General features: G+C 39.9%; 2 protein-coding genes across 36 annotated transcripts in view; both read right to left on the bottom strand.

Moving 5' to 3' along the window:
- Positions 1-20,778, bottom strand: part of LOC118213757 — a 116,589-nt gene that overhangs the window by 92,378 nt on the left and 3,433 nt on the right. For 32 of the 35 annotated variants that reach the window (XR_004762510.1, XR_004762511.1, XM_035392875.1 and 29 more), the window contains exons 4-8: positions 19,767-20,051; positions 18,109-18,393; positions 16,453-16,731; positions 15,962-16,204; positions 1,081-1,359 (exon numbers count right to left, since the gene is read on the bottom strand). Coding sequence is in view for 33 of the 35 variants with exons in the window: in XM_035392875.1 (XP_035248766.1) it covers positions 1,081-1,359; positions 15,962-16,204; positions 16,453-16,731; positions 18,109-18,393; positions 19,767-20,051 (1,371 nt within the window). In the remaining 2 variants the exon portion in view is untranslated. Of the gene's footprint in view, positions 1-229; positions 326-599; positions 840-1,080; positions 1,360-15,961; positions 16,205-16,452; positions 16,732-18,108; positions 18,394-19,766; positions 20,052-20,778 lie in introns of all 35 variants that reach the window. The other 3 variants (XM_035392900.1, XM_035392908.1, XM_035392909.1) reach the window with 1 other exon arrangement.
- LOC118213759 (lymphocyte function-associated antigen 3-like) overlaps positions 5,449-20,778 on the bottom strand; it is a 28,542-nt gene continuing 13,212 nt past the window's right edge. Inside the window, exon 9 of the transcript XR_004762512.1 lies at positions 5,449-6,301. The gene's annotated coding sequence lies outside the window, so the exon portion shown is untranslated. The remainder of the gene's footprint in view (positions 6,302-20,778) is intronic.

Below are 20,778 nucleotides of genomic sequence, written 5' to 3'. Positions count from 1 at the left end.
AAATATAATAGTCGTAACTAATTCATTGTTTCAAAGAAAAAGAGACCATGTAAGAAAACAGTCTTGGTGAAATGTCACAGTCTATTTTCACATCGCGCCAGCGATAAGAGAACCTTGTGATGCCCAATACTCGGCAAAAGAACACCTGAATCAGACATTCTAATATATCTTCTGACAATACATATTACCTCCACTGTATATGTTTGTTTTTTGGGGAGAAAATACTTACCCATCAGTTTTTTTCTTTTTATGAATGCAATTACCCCGATGGCGATGATGATGATGATGAGAAATAGCAAACCAAGAATAAGTCCAACTGGAGTTTCTAAAGGCAAAAGAAATTATATGCAACAATTAATTTTATGAATACAACTCTGAGTTGTAAACAATAATATGGATACAATTCACATTAACTGTAAATGATTGCTTAATCACAACGATTGATATTAACAAAACAAATTATATTAATCTGTATAAATGCATATAAACAAATCCCATTGTCCTGCACCACCTTTATGGCTGCACATATGTATTACTGCACAGCATAACTCTCTAAAGGTAAAATGTTGGGAAAATAGCACTTTACTCCATCTGCTTACCTGGGTCAAATGCGACAATTTGGTCACTCGCAAAGCTCACAGGGTTGCTGCAGTTACATATGTAAGCTTTTCCAACCTTGTCATCAGTCTTCTCAAGTTTCAAGGTTCCATCGGACTGCCGCAATTCTTCTTCACCATTTCTCCAAGCACACTGAACTTTAACGGTGGCCTCATTCTTACAGGACAATTCGCACTTGGATTCAGTGCAGTTCTTATCAATGATTGGTTTGGAAACAGGATCTGTTGATCAAGCAAAGAACAGCTGTATCATAGATAATCTAAGCGACTGTCTACACTCCATTACCTTTCATAGCGCTAATCTGTAGAAGGCTGCCGATCTGAGCATGTGAATATTCAGTGTATGACTACTGCATTCATCAATGGAAAGAAATACTAGTCTGTCTGAATACTTGATTCAATGAGTTTGTTAAATATGATTACGATGACGATACAGGGGTACAGAAGAGACAGGTTTACTTACCGAGTACCGTCAGCTTCCATTTTATTGTAGCTTGAATGCCATTTACATCGGATGAATAAACTCCATTAAAAGTTGAATTTAATTTTGTGATCCTCATTTCTCCTGTTTTTTCGTTCACAGTTGTGGAACCATTGAACTGGCGAAAAGCGTCAGTTATCCCGCCATCCCACTCGATTGCTTTGTCATCCCCATGTTTCCAAACGATGCGGGTGAGTGAGCCAGACAACGAGCCGGGGGATAATGTGATTTCTCCTCCTTTCTTTCCATACACTTCATCACCTAAGGAAGGGGTTGTGTACATGTCATGCAAAAGCATTTCTGTTACAGGACATATATGTGTACGTTTGTAGCACTTTCTTGTATTTAAAGGTGAAGCACCTCACTTAAACAGCAAGGATGGAAACAAGCAGCATCAAACTTTACGTGGCAAATCTTAACACACAGGATGCCATTACAACACTTTTCCTCATTGTGTGCGCAGAATTGTCATTGCATACACATCCACAAACTAATTCACTTAAGCACAGAGTTTAATTAATAGGCCAAATATCAAGATTCCAATAAATGATGTGTAGGAATTGCCTCAAGTAATTATATTTTTACAATCAAAACACACAATGGTGACGTGTGCAGAAGTCACTGGCTAATTGTATCAACAATCCAGAGGATAAACATGTATATACAACTCTATTTTAGATGAGATTAGTTTACATTTTATTGTCAGATTTCTCTGAATTTTGTTCTATCACAAGCCATACTCCCTTTCATACTCAGGGGGGCAGACACATTGGTATGCTGAAATGACAAACAGATGTAGGCTAGCACTTTTCATTAATGAAAGATCAATCACTTTGTCAAAGGTATTAAATCTGTTATAGCCTATTATTTATTTTGTGTACATAGCAAACTGTTATGCCACAGTCGGGTAAGATATAATAGCCTACAAATACAACCAACTTTCTGAGCCTCTTTCTCCAAGCCAGTAAGATGACCGTACTACGTTGTAGCTCACAAGTTAAGGCATGCGAAGATTTATGTAGGCTAGACCTTAACCTTTAATGATAATTCGTTAAATGGGACAACAATTTTCATAGCCTTCCATTTGCCCAGTTACTGCTATATTTTCGCATATGCTGCCTTGTAGTGACAAAAGGGAGTTGCCCCTTTTGTAGTCAAAGCTATCGTCGGTCTACGTTAGCTAGCCTTGCTAGCTACATGGTTATAGCTAACCGCCTTACTTTAAATTCGGCCGTATATAGTTTTAAATTCTACAATAACGTGCGATCCCGCACACACATAACATACACGTGCCATTTGTCGCTAGTGGTTGTTTAGGCCTAGATCTTTTCAAGAACAGGCCCGAATACTGAACATTATCCTTATGTGACCGTTGATTTCCGTAGCTGACTCCTGTACATTTTGTAGTACAACTCACCTGCTGCTAGAAGTAGAATCGATGATGCCAAAACATGTAACAAGTAAACGACTTTAACTTCCCTGGTAAGCATCGCTGTTCTCTCCGTACTGTCTACTGATGTTCTTATCGATAAACTAATCCAAGTCGCTAGCCGTAGCAACTGCTTGTCCTCCCAACCAATTTCTTCTCAAAAACTAAACTGAAACTTTTCGTCGACGTCTACTGCTTTGTTAGTCTAATTGTGAAACAAAAGGTAATGTAAATGGGGGTTAGCGATATCGTAAAAATAAAACACGCTTAAAACGACAAATTGTAAAAGCTGCAGTTATTTTCCCATGTAAATAAAAGTACATAAAGCACAATTCGTAGCCGCTATTTCCAAAGTTCATGGGTCGTAGACATGCGTGTTAGATGGAGGTGCAAGTCCTGTAACGCCGAAGTAGGAAGCAAGGCTCATTTGCAGTTCAGCAACAGCTTTAGAACATAATAGCCTCAGCGGAACGAGTAGGCATATAACATAATTTAGCTAGCTAGTATCATTATCGTAATAAATTTTAAACAACATAAACACGTTTAAAGGAAAAAGGGGGTTGAGGAAGAGGGCCTCATCACTACTCTTAAAATATTTCAGAGCGTACTATTAGATTGAAGTTTTTTTGTATTATTTCTTTTTATCATATTACCATAAATACGCCGTTATCTTTTAAATAAAGAGAAGGATGGTTGAATTTGTACATATTTAGCTCCATGTATAAAATGTGTTGCCATAATCAGAATTTGATTAGTCTATTAAAAAATACATTCGTGTCCTTCACTCCAAAATATACATTTTCCCTAGTAATATGTTCCTCATCGCCTTGATATTAAGCTAGTCTGAAATGCTGTCGCAGAAAGCCTGGGGCTATAACCAAAATACAATTAAAAAAAATTAATATTGGTCTTAATTTCGCTTTGTACCTTATATGGGGGAAACGGTAATCTAATTATTTATTTAATGTAGATTTGTCTAAAGAAAATTAAGCATATTTTCACAGTCAGCGTTATGAATCTTGTCATCAATGGATTTCAAAATAAGTTTTATTTTGCGTTCAGAATTCAATGTGGAACTCATAGACCGTGTAACTCCAATGTTTTGCACTCGCACTGCAGACATGCGCAGTACAAACCTACTTCCAGGACTTCACAGCTTAGGTTGGATGAGGGTGTGCTTTCGTGTCTCTAATGTGCATGTTTATGCTTTAGCGGCTAGCCTATAGCTCTCGAACAACCTTGGCTGAGTTTATTCATAAACATAAACCACGGAACATAAACCCACTATTCACGTGCTGTATGCCTCGACTGACAGGTGTGATACCTCTGGAAAGGACGAACAAGCGCTGTGCCTTCAAAAATACATGCATTGTGTAGTTGCATTTAAATGCTTCAAATGATTATGGCAGTGTCACAAGAACCCACCTGTAGTGACACGTGGTTATGTACCAGCTTTGTAAAAAATGCAGGTCAACAGATTATTTGCATACAATTCCTGATTTGCATAAATGTACAGAAATGTGCAGAAATCCTTTCTAGGGTGCAATTTTTTTTATTATTATAAAAAAGACTTCCCAAATTGTCCCAGTTGCCTTTTTTCCGTTTTTCTGATTAATGCCAGAAATATTCATAATGAAGCACTGATAGCCTGTTTGTAAATGGCACTATACAAAGCTAAGACTGACTGCTTGATACCCAGCATCCCTAACTTGCTCTGATTGGCACAGTACATTGAAAAGCTACAGATTCAGCCTGTGTAAACTCCAGAGTAAATGGAATCATGACTTTTTGCAGTTATATGAATAAACATGATTAAATAAAATCAGGGTACTGCCACAGTGTAGTACTGTACCCTCCTGTCTTCATGGCCAAAACCAGATTTTGGCCACATTCTTGTAATTTACTGAATAATCTGTCTGCTCTGCTCTAAATCTGGTCATAACAAACGTTCTGATCTTCATCTGATGCAAATCTCATCTACCATAAAGTGGCCCGTGCCTGACACTGGAATCAATACATGGAACACATTAGGGGGGTTTGCCAGCAGAAATATGAGTAAAATAAAAAATTTAGACACAGATTTAGATTTTCCAGTGTGTTCAAATCTAACACGACTCTGTAAAAATAACTCAAAATAAATATTTAAACTAATGTGGTCAGGCGTTATGGCCAGATGGTTTGTGGTCCCTGTTTTTAGTTCCATCAGATTTCTAGAAGTTTGCCCACTTGGACAAAGAAGTAAAGCAACCACCCAAACTCTCCAAAGTCTGTGACAATGACACAGCCATTTATTGAAAGGGAGGGTTCTCTTCCACCACAAGGGCCTGATTCAGTGCTCTATCCACCACCCATCTCAGGTGTGATTGGTACTAGTAAAACATGGCTTTTTACTGTGCATTGGAGAATTATTTTGTGTTTATTCAATGTCTTTATCACAGAAGAGTACACTACTCTGAGCCATCACTGGCCACCATGTATTGCTGCAGGGGCTTATACTGGAGTACACTTATTCCTATTGTTATCAGTAGGAGGTAATGCATGGCTCCTAGCTGAGGCTGAACACAAGTATTGACTTTAAGGGGCAGTTCACACAAAAATGAAATTAAGGTTTGTTTCCACCAACCCAGAGTACTATCTGTCCATTCAGATAGTTTTGCTGAGATGTGACGGGTTTTCTAGATATCCGCTGCAGCTCACCCTGATACAATGGACCTGAACATATCCATATTTGTGCGGAACACAATGCACAAAAAATGTACATTTTAAAAATTCCACAGCAACATGTCTTTCCAAACATAAAGCCACGGTTATTCAAGAACATCCACAGAGCTTAATTTGTTCTATCGAAGCACGCCAACTGGTCATTTACAAGGCTCTTCTCTTACCACCTTTACTTTGTGTGAAATGAACATCTTGTCAAGTTCACATTTCAGCTGCAGTCCTTTATTGACCTGAATTCCATTTATGTGGTAGTCAAAGCTCACAGTATCAGCTGCCCAAGGAATAATAAACATAACAGTGGCATAAACAAGACCAGGTCAACACCTAGTATATGGCTGGACCTAACAGACGTGATCCGACCGACCAATGGTGTAACTTCATAACTCGGCTGACCAATGGTGTAACTTCATCACTCAGTCACTCACTCAGTCACAGACATTCCTGTTTGTAGGGCTGGCCCCGCTGTTGTGGTCCAGCCAAAAATGGTGGTACAAAAGCTAACGTGAACAAGACAGCAAACAAACCGCAACAGCAAGCAGCAGCAGTTTGGACAATTAATTATAAATAAAAACATTTAAACTGTTGCCAAAGTCTTGTAACAAAGAAAATGAGGACAAGACTAGTAATCATGATAATATGCTCCCATGATATATCAAAGCATACAACGGAACATCGAAGAAAGCTTCAGTTCTCCAATACAGTAATTTACTTCCTTGAGAAAAACGTACTTTTTTGTAATCATGTTTTTACAAAATGTACCGAAACAGAAAGGTCACACAAATCATAATACCTCGTCCCGACTCCAAGGACATTGCCTTGTGCACATTAGGGTTTTTTTTTTCCTCCAAAAATGCGAACGCATGCTATAACATACTGACTGCATTTACATCAGGATGAAGCACAAACACTTTCACAGGCTCAGAATATTTTTTAAAATGCGGTTACATCCATGGTTGCTTTAGAACGGTAAGGAAGAGAAGGTCATTTTACCATAATTTTCATTTTTATTAAACTCTGTATTTGCCTACAAATATAAAAGTGGAACCACTCTCACTGTAATACAGGTGATTCTGTTTGTCAGTGTTATTGAGACCCCCCAAAGAGGATAGTGCCATCATCTAGTGCCACAGAACATAGTGTATGTGTACTTGCATATTGCACCTTGGTACGCCTCTAAGCCACTTGGGATTAGAGAATCTGCGAAATAAATACAATATAAAATAATAATTATAAACAATATCGTGGCATTTATGAATTGCCCCTTTGAATATTTAGTGCATTTTTACATCCCAATATTTCCTGTCTGTATGGTTTTCTTAAAGACTTTATGTCTGTAGTGTGTATTCCTGTCACAATGTTGCTTTTCGGAGCTTTGGTCATAGTGTTATTTTCGGTAGTGCCTTCACCATCAGCGGTGCTTTCCATAGCTTCTTCGGCCACGGTTTTATTTTCGGTACCGTCATTGCTGTCATGGTGTTGCAGAAGGTTGTTTCCTGTAGTGCCTCTGACATGTTCTCCTTATAAACTGTCAACACTGCAACTTGGAGGAACTCTGTGTGATTAGTTATGCTTTTTCAGAACATAGTGAGGTCACTAGTGTTTGACCTAGTGCAGTGTTCGAATTACGGCGGGGATTTCCCATCAGTGGCGTCACTAGACACTAACCCTAGTGACGCCACTGATGGGAAATATATTGTAATATTTACGATTACAGGTAAGAAGGATATATAAATGTTTCGACTCCCCCAACCTGTTGTTTGTACCTCTTTTGGGGGGGGGGGTCCATGTTTTAATTAGGGGGGTCAGACCCCCTGAACCCTCGCTGTAATTCGAACACTAACCTAGTGTTTTAGTGTTTCACCTTGCCTGAAGCCTCTCTCTCTCTCTGAGTGAGTGTGTGCGTGTGAGGGTGGCTCTGTTGAGAGAGTAGTGTTTTCATCTTCTTTCTTTTCTCTTCCTCTTTGCTATAGTTCTTTCTTTCCTTTTCTCCCTCATTGCACTGCTTTTATTGTTGTTTCAATACAGTAAATCGAAAGGTAGGAACTGCCCAGCGCGGCAGTACAGGGTTGGGGAATGGAGTCCCGCCCTGACGGGGGAACGCAACCCCTTTCCCTTCGCAATGGTTTTCGATGCGTCCCTGAGGCGGGCGTAACTATCGAAGAGATACTCATGGCAGTGGGAGAACAAGTAGGGCATGATAGTATCGACTCGGCATCGAGAATGAATAAGGCTGTAGTTGTGTTTCTAAAAACCGAAAATCTCTTCAGTCAGATGATTGAAAATGGTCTCTGGGTGAAGGAGACGTTCGTGCAAATAACGCCGCTGTCAGCACCGGCCACAAAAGTAACCATTTCAGATGTTCCACCTTTTATTAAGAACGGGGCAATTGAGAAGGAACTAAATAGATCTGGTAAGTTTTAAATATTAAAAATGATTCCACTCGGGTGTAAAAATTCTGCGCTAAAACATGTTCTGTCTTTTCGCAGACAAATATTTATGTTTTTAAGCTCGCCCACAAAAACATTAGATGTTTCGTTCCGTGTAAGTCATGGAGAAACATCATATATGGTATATGCAAGCACTGACAGCTTACGCTGTTTTGAGTGTGGCAATATAGGCCATAAAAGATTTGCTTGTCCGCATAAGGAAAAAGAGGGAGAGAAGGGACAATCGACGGGAGAACAAACACGGAGTGATAACAGGTCAGCTACAGGGAGTAGGCCCACGGTAGTTACAGAGAAACCATTTTCTGGAGACTCCGTTGAGTCCGTAGACCCGGGAGAGGGACCTTCCTCTGCACAGGAGGTGAATACAGACCCGGGCGAAGTACTGTCAGTACAGGAGGAGAGCACTGACCCGGGCGAGGGTCCCTGCTCGGTACAGGAGGCAAACATAGACCCAGGCGAGGGTCCCTCCTCAGCACAGGCGGTAAGTAAAGATTTACTGGGCTTGGAGCATTTAAAACAAGTTGACAATGAGAGGGAGGGAAATAACGTGTTAATCGTGGAAGGGCAGAGTAGTAGTGGTGGGCAGGACAATTGTGATACACAGGGTAAGCGGGGGGTACAACAAAGTTCAGACAGAATGCAGGAAACGGTAGAGGTTGCGGATGAAACAATGGAAGAAGAGGATAGGTGGTCAGAGGGTTCTGATACTTCTTGTAGTCAGACAAACGAAGGGAGTTTGTACTCGGTCGACCAAATTAACGCGTTCCTGGATAAAACTAAGGGAAAGACGGTAGAATTAGAGGATTCTTCCCCGATCTCGACAAGTTCGTGCTTTCGGCTATAAAGGCACAGAAGAGCATTGGTTACAATGTCCTTGATAGGCAGAAACGTTTTCGCTTGAAGAAACACTTAACAACTATTCGGAAGGGGAAAAGTGTTAACGCTACTGGCTACTAAGGGTTAAATCGTTTAAAAAACTTAAATACACATGGGTTTGTGGCTAGTTTCTTTCCGTTTTCTTTTCCCTTTGTTTGTCTGTTCTTTCTCTACTCCTTATAAGTCTATGGAGGTTTTAAGGATAGGATCTTTAAATGTAAACGGAGCTAGAGATAAAGAGAAACAGGCATTGTTTTTCGAGTATATTAAAATGAAACAAATGCATGTAACTGTTTTACAAGAGACGCATAGCGATAAAAACAATGAAGCCGAGTGGGGATTTTTGTTAACATATATGCCCCTAATAAAGGGGATCGGATCGGATTAGACTTTTAAACAAATTAAAAGCTGTTTTAAATAACTTTAACAGCGAAGATATTTTGGTAGTAGGGGGTGACTGGAATTGCACTCTTGATTTTACTTTGGATAGAGATGGCGAAGAGCCTTACCCTTTCTCTGCATCAGTTTTAGCTGGCATTGTTACTCAGTTTGTTTTACATAGCCAGGCTTCCACCAAAAGTACCCGGAACTTTTAGTCCCAGGAACTACTTTTCAAGGAACTAAAAGGTTCCTTCAGCCCATTGTTGTCTGCCTTTCCACCGCGGTCTAAAGTCCCGCAAAGGTTAGGCAAATTAGCCCATTGACGTATGAAAAAGCGACGTTGTCCTCGGTTCATCTGGCCTATGATTTCTTCTGTAACCCCATACTACCACCGAAGTAGCCTACATTATTTTCTAATAACCATTACATTACATTACATTACAGGCATTTAGCAGACGCACTTATCCAGAGCGACTTACACAACGTTTACATAGCATTTACATTGTATCCATTTATACAGCTGGATATATACTGAAGCAATGCAGGTTAAGTACCTTGCTCAAGGGTACAACGGCAGTGTCCTTACCCGGGAATCGAACCTCCGACCTTTCGGTTACAAGCGCAGTTCCTTACCCACTGTGCTACACTCCGTCCTACACTCCGGGACAGCCCGGAGGGGTTTATTCCACTTATATACAACAGGTTACCAACAATGGCTATATATGGTTACTTTTGTATTTATTGATTTTTATCGATTTCATCACCTGAAATTGAAATATTCTTCTGCAGCCATTTGGGCATATTTTACCGTTGTCAAGCAAAACTGTCGTTGGTAGTTGAACTTGGACCGTTGTTATGCAACAAATAGGATATAACAGTCAGATTGTAACTGTTTTATATTTCCTCTCAAACACATTCATTATGTTTTTATGCGAACATTCACTTTCATGTCTTGACATCCGAGGCGACAGAATGCATTCACTTTCCACAAATAACTGGCAACAACAGCAGAAAACATGCACACGTTGTAAACAATTTGCTGTTGAATTGATTACTTTCTCATCGTCAATTCCATATAGGCTAATCGCAAAATGAGAAGAATAGAACGAAAACTCGGACTTGCGTGAAAATTAAAATTAGCAGTGGTACAACCACCGTTTGCTTTCCTTCAAAATTACTGCTATCCGAGTAGCGAAGTGTGCCCTCCAGATGCGAACCATGCACCATAAATTAGTCCATAGTCTTCCTGGTCTTTTTGTGGAATTGAAGAATGGCAGAGTAAAATTACGGCAGTCTGAAAAAGCAAAAGGGACGATTACTAGAATTAACCTGTTATTTTACCCTGACAAAAAAGTGCGGAAGGTGATTTCCGATTTGCTTTTACTGTATCACCAATGTAAATTACGCAACTACCGCATACCTCACATAACTGTATCAAACGTTTTGAGTCAATTACAGTGGGCTAACAAAGAAAATCCGGAAGAAAATATTCAGCAACCGAATTAAACCGTTTGAATGTTTTGGTACGTAATATGCTGTCCCAGCACGAATGCTTAGCATTTTATAAAACAAATACTAAAGCAAGAAAAGAACAGAAAAGCACACGTTATAATTCCAAGACGTTGGCAGGCTATAACCAAAACTAGGCTACTGCGACGCATAACATACAAGTTTGATTTGAAGTTATGATGAAAATAAATCGGTTTGCGGCTGCAGATTTTTAAACATGGCGGTTGAATAAAACACTGCAAGTAGTCGACCAATCAGAAATTTTCAGCGCTTGCGCCCCACCCCAAAGGTTCCGGTACTTTTGGAAAGTACTACCCCCCGAGCAGGAACTTTTTTTGGGGTAAAATAAAGCCCCCGGAACTAAATTCCTGCGGTCGAAACGCACTGAGTTCCTCAAAAGGTTCCTAGTTCCGGGGTAAAGTTCCTGCGGTGGAAACGCGGCTGATGTGTGGAGGGAGAGACACCCAGGTGTGAAGCTCTATACCTGGACCAAGGTATTAGATGAAAGGGTGTGTAATGGACATACCAGAGAAGGGCGCAGAGACAGAAGTAGCGGTGCAAAAGTTAGGAATTTATTGTTCCCATCACAGGTTGACCACAAAAAAATGTCTCAAACCAACAAGGGAAAAAAACCAACATGTACATAAAAAATTAGAAGAAAAAAAAAAAAAAGAAGTATGAAATGCTCAAATAACAAAATGTCTCTAGATCTGCTCTTGCCTCTTAAAATACAGAGATCTAAAATACAGCAGATTAGCAATTATGGAACCTTTTAGCTTAACAGACTCACACCATGGCGCCCCAAAACAAGACAGACCAAGGGGGCCAAAATACTCATTTATATAATGGTGGCCAGCACCAAAATACAGAAAAAAAGTGACATAAATATGTATAATAGCTATTACAGGTATTTGAGGAATGACAACAAAATATACATATAATAGTTAATATTTGTATTGCATTTGTTGACGAATAATTTTAAAAGAAAAAAATGCATACATTTTAATAATAATTTTAAGATGACCATGGGTCTTGTGGTCCCCTCGGGCCATGGATGCAGTGGACTGATCAGCCCTCCCACTAGGAACCAAATAAATGTTCCTTGTTTCCGCCCGCAACCCCTTTTGCGGCGGACCCGTCTGCAGGAATGAAACTTAAACACAGGTAATACAAACAATACGGTACAATTACATTATGGTAAACCTAACGTTAAACTAAGTGCATGCACTCACTTAATAAAACGAAAGTAAATAAAGGATTGTGAAAAACAGAAACCGTGTGGCGAGTTATTTTAAATGATATGTATAAATGTACTTGGAAATGTATGATAAATGGGGTGAATTGGGCTTAGCGCAGCGACCTGTCTGTGTGACTCGCTCTGCAGCCATCACAGGGTGCGAGCAGCACGGTTAGACAGAATATACGTGAGTAAGGCAGTGTGCAATAGCGTTTTAGCTGCCCATCTTTTCCCAACCAGTTTCTCAGATCACCATTTTATCACGGTAAACCCAACAGTCCTGCAAAATTGTATTTGGAGGTTTAATACTCGACTTTTACAGGACACGGTTTTTTGTGAGAAATTTAAACTCTTCTGGAAAAATTGGAGTGAGCAGAAGGGAGAATGTGGCAATCTATTACAATGGTGGGATGTGGGTAAAACTCAAATTAGAGTTTTTTTGTCAACAGTATACCTCACACTCTACGTTTAAACTAAAACAAGCCACGCACAAACTAGAACAAGATATCTTCAGGATTCAGTCACAAATGGTACAACAGTATAACACAGACTTACACACTAGTTTAACAGAAAAAAGCAAGGAATTGGGGGACATACTGCAAAGAAAAGCTAAAGAGGCACCAATAAGATCTCGGTACACTCATGTTCGTGATATAGATGCTCCCACCTCTTTCTTTTTTAACCTGGAGAGGGGCACAGCCCAGAAAAAAGCTATGTATTGCCTCCGCTGTCCTGATGGGACAGAGACATCTGACCCAATGGAAATGCGTAGAATAGCTGTTCATTTTTATTCTGAGCTGTGCAAGGCAGAAGGCACAGATGGGCATTGTACTGGAGAATTATTTCAGCTTCTTCCCTCCTTGGAGCAGCAAGAGCAGACATCTTTGGACAGTGATCTGCTATTTGAGGAAGTGACTGAGGTGGTGCAACAGCTTTCCACCGGTCGCGCACCTGGAATAGATGGACTACCTGCAGAGTTCTACAAAGAGTTTTGGGGAGTCATTGGACAAGATTTTTTTAACGTTTTAAGACGCAGTTTTGAAAAAAAGACTCTTCCAAAAAGTTGTCATCGTGCTGTTGTCCCTACTCCCAAAAAAGGGGGGCCTGGGGCTGCTGAAGAACTGGCGGCCTGTTGCTGTCCTTTGTTCAGACTATAAGATCTTGTCCAGATGTCTTGCCAACAAACTGAAAACTTTTAGGAAAGCTTATCCACAATGACCAATCATATTGTGTACCAGATAGATCCATTTATGATCATCTGTTTTTAATGCGTGATTTGTGGGATTTTGCCCAAGTTTATGGGACAGAGTTTGGTTTTCTTTCCCTGGACCAAGAAAAGGCATTTGACTGGGTGGATCATCAATATTTATTTAAAGTACTAAAAATGTTTGGTTTTGGGGAGTTATACATGTCTTGTATAAAGTTATTATATGAAGGTGCCACATGCATGGTAAAAATAGGGGGTAGATTGAGTGTTCCAGTTAAGGTACAGAGGGGGATTAGACAGGGATGCCCCCTATCCGGCCAGTTGTACACCTTAGCAATAGAACCTCTACTCTGCATGTTGCGGAGTAAACTAACAGGTTTGCATGTTCACAGGAAACCCACCAAGGAGGCAATTAAGTTGTCAGCCTATGCAGATGACATTGCGGTCATTATAAAAAATCCACAAGATATGCAAGCTGTACAACAGGTACTCAGTGTTTATAAGCAAGCCTCATCTGCAAGAGTGAAATGGGAGAAGACTGAAGCCTTATGGTGTGGAACATTTCATCAGGGGGACAATTTTGCTTTGCAACTCCGCCCTGGTAATATACAATGGGGGAGGTCAGGTTTTAAATATTTGGGGGTTCATTTAGGCACAGAAGAGTACAAAAAGAAAAACTGGGAGGGTATAGTGGAGACAGTGTGTGCCAAGTTATCTAAATCGAAATGGTTGCTACCCCAGCTATCATATAGGGGAAGAGGCCTGATCATTAATAATCTGGTTGCTGCCAATTTATGGCACAGATTTACTGTACTGGAACCTCCAGTGGGCCTAGTTGAAGAGACGCAGAAGACACTGCTTAATTTTTTCTGGTCTGGGCACCATTGGCTAAGGGCAGCAGTTCTCTATCTGCCAATCAGTGAAGGAGGCCAAGGACTGATTGACCTCAAATGCAGAGTGGCAGCTTTCCGCTTGCAGGCTGTCCAACGCCTGCTGTACCACAAGCACCACTACTGGATGGATGTTGCCTGTGCCCTGTTAAACAAGGTGGGTCGGATGGGCCTGGATAGGCATTTGTTTTTAATGACATTGAGCAGAATGGACTTGGCAAAACTCACCCCTTTTTACGGAGCAGTCCTACAGGTGTGGCAGATTTTTGCTGTTTCAAGGGACGATACCGCTACCCCTGGTTTTTGGACCCTTGAGGAGCCTGTGTTTTTTAATCCACTACTACATATTGGGACACTTGACTCACCAACAGTGCGATCTGGCCTGGTGGAGGCCGGCATTTCCAAGATCCGTCATCTGCGGACAGCTGACGGGTGGCTGGCAGCGGAACAGGTGGCAGCCCTGGCGGGTTTCAAGTCTATCCGTACCTGTCAGAGGATGCTGGAAGAACTCTGCACCTCACTTCCCAGACCCATGCAGGATTACTTGAGTGACCTAACTGGGAGAATTTCCGATGCCAATGACCTGACGTTCCCCGAAATAACTGTGGCACCTGGTTTGGGGGATTGGCAGGAAAAGGAGGGAATGATCCTTTCTTTTAAAACACCTGAACTCGGTCATTTTAGCAGAATCAACAAAAAGGCACTGTACATTATCTGCATAAAGGTGCTGTATCTCCAAAATTTATGTAACCTGCATGAAACAAAATGGACTGCTTTTCTTGGGTCAGGTTCTTCCCCGAAGGGTAGCTGGCGGTCTCTGTACAAAAGGCCCCTCGAAAGAAGGACAGGAGACCTTCAGTGGCGTATTGTGCATGGAGCGATAGCTACGAACAGATACAAGGCACACCTGGATCCTTCTGAGGGGGGCAGGGATGTCCTTTTTGCAGGGAATCAGAAACAATTTTTCATATCTTCTTAGGGTGTTCACGGTTGCAACCAATTATACATTCGGTCAAAGGTTTGGTGTCTAGCTTTAGGTTTCCAATATTCAAACGCACTTTTTGTTTTTGGGCCAAGGTACACTGTTAAAAAAAGAGAAAAGGTGGTATTGCTGAACTTTTTAATAGGAAAAGCAAAAATGTCAATATGGTTGACACGGCGTAACAAGGTTCAAGGCAGTGGGGGACAAGATCCTGTTCAAATGGTGAGAGGTCTAGTAATGGGAAGACTTTTGTTGGAACATGCATACAATGTACTAATTGGGGAAGCTGGAAAATTTTTTGCAATTTGGGGATAGATGGGTGTATTTGTAAACCTGACGAAGGTGAAAGTTTTGAACTAATGGTTTGAGGTGGAATGGAACACTGTTTTTGTAATATTTTACTGGTATTTGTTTTCTTATTTTTATTTGTATTTTGTTTTTTGTTTTATGTGTTTGTTTCTGTCTTTTTAACCATAATTTTACCTTTATCCCTTTCTTTTCTTTTTTGTAAATAGTGGGGATTTGAGGGATTTGTCCTCTTTTTATTTATAATAAAGGGAACTTAAAAGTCAAAGTCAAGTCTCGCTCGCACGCACGCACGCACGCACGCCCCCCCCCCCCCCCCCCCCCGGGCTAAGAGGGGGCTATGGCACATTATACTGTTAGTGCTTTTAGGCTGAATCTTGACGTGGTGAATCTTTGGAGACTGGTTTCTTATTCATTTTGTGCATCGTTGCCATTTGCATCTCCCTTCAGGTTGTCCTCCATATTGTCTGCCTCACTCCCCAAGCTTGCGTGTGAAGCACTTATATGATCTGACACTACATCAGATAGTCCATCGCTCCCTCCCTGTGCACTTTCCACCCTTCTGGTCTCTCCTCTCCTTATACCTATATTCCAACTGGAGTTTCTAAAGGCAAAATAAATTATACGCAACAATTAATTTTATGAATACAACTCTGAGTTTTAAACAGTGTTATGGATACAATTCTCATTAACTGTAAATGATTGCTTAATCACAATGATTTATATCAACAAAACAAATTATATTAATCTGTATAAATGCATATAAACAAATCCCATTGTCCTGCACCACCTTTATGGCTGCACATATGTATTACTGCACAGCATAACTCTCTAAAGGTAAAATGTTGGAAAAATAGCACTTTACTCCATCTGCTCACCTGGGAGAAATGGGACGACTGGGTCACTCACAGCAAAGCTCACAGGGTTGCTGCAGTTACATATGTAAGCTTTTCCAACCTTGTCATCGGTCTTCTCAAGTTTCAAGGTTCCATCGGACTGCCGCAATTCTTCTTCACCCTTTCTCCAAGCACACTGAACTTTAACGGTGGCAGTATTCTCACAGGACAATATGCACATGGATTTAGTGCATTTCATATCAATGATTGGTTTGGAAACAGGATCTGTTGATCAAGCAAAGAACAGCTGTATCATAGATAATCTAAGCGACTGTCTACACTCCATTACCTTTCATAGCGCTAATCTGTAGAAGGCTGCCGATCTGAGCATGTGAATATTCAGTGTATGACTAGGCTACTGCATTCATCAATGGAAAGAAATACTAGTCTGTCTGAATACTTGATTCAATGAGTTTATGTTAAATATGATTACGATGACGATACAGGGGTACAGAAGAGACAGGTTTACTTACCGAGTACCGTCAGCTTCCATTTTTTTGTAGCTTGAATGCCATTTACATCGGATGAATAAACTCCATTAAACGTTGAATCTAATTTTGTGATCGTCATTTCTCCTGTTTCTGTGTCCAGAAATGTGGAATCTTTGAACTGGCGATAAGCGTCAGTTATCCCGCCCTCCAACTCGATTGCTTTGTCACCCCCACGGTTCCAAACGATGCGGTAGAGTGGGCCAGAGAATGGGTCTGGGGTTAATGTGATTTCTCCTCCATCCTTTCCATATACTTCATCACCTAAGGAAGGGGTTGTGTACACGTCATGCAAAAGCATTTCTGTTACAGGACATATATGTGTACGTTTGTAGCACTTTCTTGTATTTAAAGGTGAAGCGCCTCACTTAAACAGCAAGGATGGAAACAAGCAGCATCAAACTTTACGTGGCAAATCTTAACACACAGGATGCCATTACAACACTTTTCCTCATTGTGTGCGCAGAATTGTCGTTGCATACACATCCACAAACTAACTCACTTAAGCACAGAGATTCATTAATAGGCCAACTATCAAGATTCCAATAAATGATGTGTGGGAATTGCCTCAAGTAATTATAATTTTACAATCAAAACACACACAATGGTGACGTGTGCAGAAGTCACTGGCTAATTGTATCAACAATCCAGAGGATAAACATGTATATACAACTCTATTTTAGATGAGATTAGTTTACATTTTATTGTCATATTTCTCTGAATTTTGTTCTGTATCACAAGCCATACTCCCTTTCATACACAGGGGGACAGACACATTGGTATGCTGAAATATGACAAACAGATGTAGGCTAGCACTTTTCATTAATGAAAGATCAATCACTTTGTCAAAGGTATTAAATTTGTTATAGCCTATTATTTATTTTGAAAAATAAAATATAAAAATAAAACACACTTAAAACGACAAATTGTAAAAGTTGCAGTTATTTTCCCATGTAAATAAAAGTACATAAAGCACAATTCGTAGCCGCTGTTTCCAAAGTTCATGGGTCGTAGTCATGCGTGTTAGATGGAGGTGCAAGCCCTGTAACGCCAAAGTAGGAAGCAAGGCTCATTTGCAGTTCAGCAACAGCTTTAGAACATAATAGCCTCAGCGGAACGAGTGAACGAGTAGGCCTATAACATAATTTAGCTAGCTAGTATCATTAACGTAATAAATGTTAAACAACATAAACACGTTTAAAGAAAAAAGGGGGTTGAGGGAGAGGGCCTCATCACTACTCTTAAAATATTTCACAGCGTACCATTAGATTAAAGTTTTCCTGTATTATTTCTTTTGATCATATTACCATAAATACACTGTTATATTTTAAATAAAGAGAAGGATGGTTGAATTTGTACATATTTAGCTCCATGTATAAAATATGTTGCCAAAATCAGAATTAGATCAAGCAAAGAACAGTTGCATCATAGATAATCTAAGCGACTGTCTACACTCCATTACCTTTCATAGCGCTAATCTGTAGAAGGCTGCCGATCTGAGCATGTGAATATTCAGTGTATGACTACTGCATTCATCAATGGAAAGAAATACTAGTCTGTCTGAATACTTGATTCAATGAGTTTATGTTAAATATGATTACGATGACGATACAGGGGTACAGAAGAGACAGCTTTACTTACCGAGTACCGTCAGCTTCCATTTTTTTGTAGCTTGAATGCCATTTACATCGGATGAATAAACTCCATTAAACGTTGAATCTAAATTTGTGATCCTCATTTCTCCTGTTGTTTCGTTCAGAGATGTGGAACCTCTGAACTGGCGATAAGCGTCAGTTATCCCGCCCTCCCACTCGATTGCTTTGTCACCCCCATGTTTCCAAACGATGCGTTCGAGTGGGCCAGAGAATGGGCCTGGGGTTAATGTGATTTCTCCTCCATCCTTTCCATATAGGCCTACTTCATCACCTAAGGAAGGGGTTGTGTACACGTCATGCAAAATCATTTCTGTTACAGGACATATATGCGTACGTTTGTAGCACTTTCTTGTATTTAAAGGTGAAGCGCCTCACTTAAACAGCAAGGATGGAAACAAGCAGCATCAAACTTTACGTTTCAAATCTTAACACACAGGATGCCATTACAAAACTTTTCCTCATTGTGTGAGCAGAATTGTTATTGCATACACATCCACAAACTAATTCACTTAAGCACAGAGATTCATTAATAGGCCAACTATCAAGATTCCAATAAATGATGTGTGGGAATTGCCTCAAGTAATTATATTTTTACAATCAAAACACACAATGGTGACGTGTGCTGAAGACACTGGCTAATTGTATCAACAATCCAGAGGATAAACATGTATATACAACTCTATTTTAGATGAGATTAGTTTACATTTTCTTGTCAGATTTCTCTGAATTTTGTTCTGTATCACAAGCCATACTCCCTTTCATACACAGGGGGGCAGACACATTGGTATGCTGAAATGACAAACAGATGTAGGCTAGCACTTTTCATTAATGAAAGATCAATCACTTTGTCAAAGGTATTAAATTTGTTATAGCCTATTATTTATTTTGAAAAATAAAATATAAAAATAAAACACACTTAAAACGACAAATTGTAAAAGTTGCAGTTATTTTCCCATGTAAATAAAAGTACATAAAGCACAATTCGTAGCCGCTGTTTCCAAAGTTCATGGGTCGTAGTCATGCGTGTTAGATGGAGGTGCAAGCCCTGTAACGCCAAAGTAGGAAGCAAGGCTCATTTGCAGTTCAGCAACAGCTTTAGAACATAATAGCCTCAGCGGAACGAGTGAACGAGTAGGCCTATAACATAATTTAGCTAGCTAGTATCATTAACGTAATAAATGTTAAACAACATAAACACGTTTAAAGAAAAAAGGGGGTTGAGGGAGAGGGCCTCATCACTACTCTTAAAATATTTCACAGCGTACCATTAGATTAAAGTTTTCCTGTATTATTTCTTTTGATCATATTACCATAAATACACTGTTATATTTTAAATAAAGAGAAGGATGGTTGAATTTGTACATATTTAGCTCCATGTATAAAATATGTTGCCAAAATCACAATTAGATCAAGCAAAGAACAGTTGCATCATAGATAATCTAAGCGACTGTCTACACTCCATTACCTTTCATAGCGCTAATCTGTAGAAGGCTGCCGATCTGAGCATGTGAATATTCAGTGTATGACTACTGCATTCATCAATGGAAAGAAATACTAGTCTGTCTGAATACTTGATTCAATGAGTTTATGTTAAATATGATTACGATGACGATACAGGGGTACAGAAGAGACAGGTTTACTTACCGAGTACCGTCAGCTTCCATTTTTTTGTAGCTTGAATGCCATTTACATCGGATGAATAAACTCCATTAAACGTTGAATCTAAATTTGTGATCCTCATTTCTCCTGTTGTTTCGTTCAGAGATGTGGAACCTCTGAACTGGCGATAAGCGTCAGTTATCCCGCCCTCCCACTCGATTGCTTTGTCACCCCCATGTTTCCAAACGATGCGTTCGAGTGGGCCAGAGAATGGGCCTGGGGTTAATGTGATTTCTCCTCCATCCTTTCCATATAGGCCTACTTCATCACCTAAGGAAGGGGTTGTGTACACGTCATGCAAAATCATTTCTGTTACAGGACATATATGCGTACGTTTGTAGCACTTTCTTGTATTTAAAGGTGAAGCGCCTCACTTAAACAGCAAGGATGGAAACAAGCAGCATCAAACTTTACGTTTCAAATCTTAACACACAGGATGCCATTACAAAACTTTTCCTCATTGTGTGAGCAGAATTGTTATTGCATACACATCCACAAACTAATTCACTTAAGCACAGAGATTCATTAATAGGCCAACTATCAAGATTCCAATAAATGATGTGTAGGAATTGCCTCAAGTAATTATATTTTTACAATCAAAACACACAATGGTGACGTGTGCTGAAGACACTGGCTAATTGTATCAACAATCCAGAGGATAAACATGTATATACAACTCTATTTTAGATGAGATTAGTTTACATTTTCTTGTCAGATTTCTCTGAATTTTGTTCTGTATCACAAGCCATACTCCCTTTCATACACAGGGGGGCAGACACATTGGTATGCTGAAATGACAAACAGATGTAGGCTAGCACTTTTCATTAATGAAAGATCAATCACTTTGTCAAAGGTATTAAATTTGTTATAGCCTATTATTTATTTTGAAAAATAAAATATAAAAATAAAACACACTTAAAACGACAAATTGTAAAAGTTGCAGTTATTTTCCCATGTAAATAAAAGTACATAAAGCACAATTCGTAGCCGCTGTTTC

The sequence above is a fragment of the Anguilla anguilla genome, chromosome 15 (assembly GCF_013347855.1).
Source record: "Anguilla anguilla isolate fAngAng1 chromosome 15, fAngAng1.pri, whole genome shotgun sequence".
Lineage (NCBI taxonomy): Eukaryota > Metazoa > Chordata > Actinopteri > Anguilliformes > Anguillidae > Anguilla > Anguilla anguilla.
This window is presented reverse-complemented; position numbering and strand designations above follow the sequence as displayed.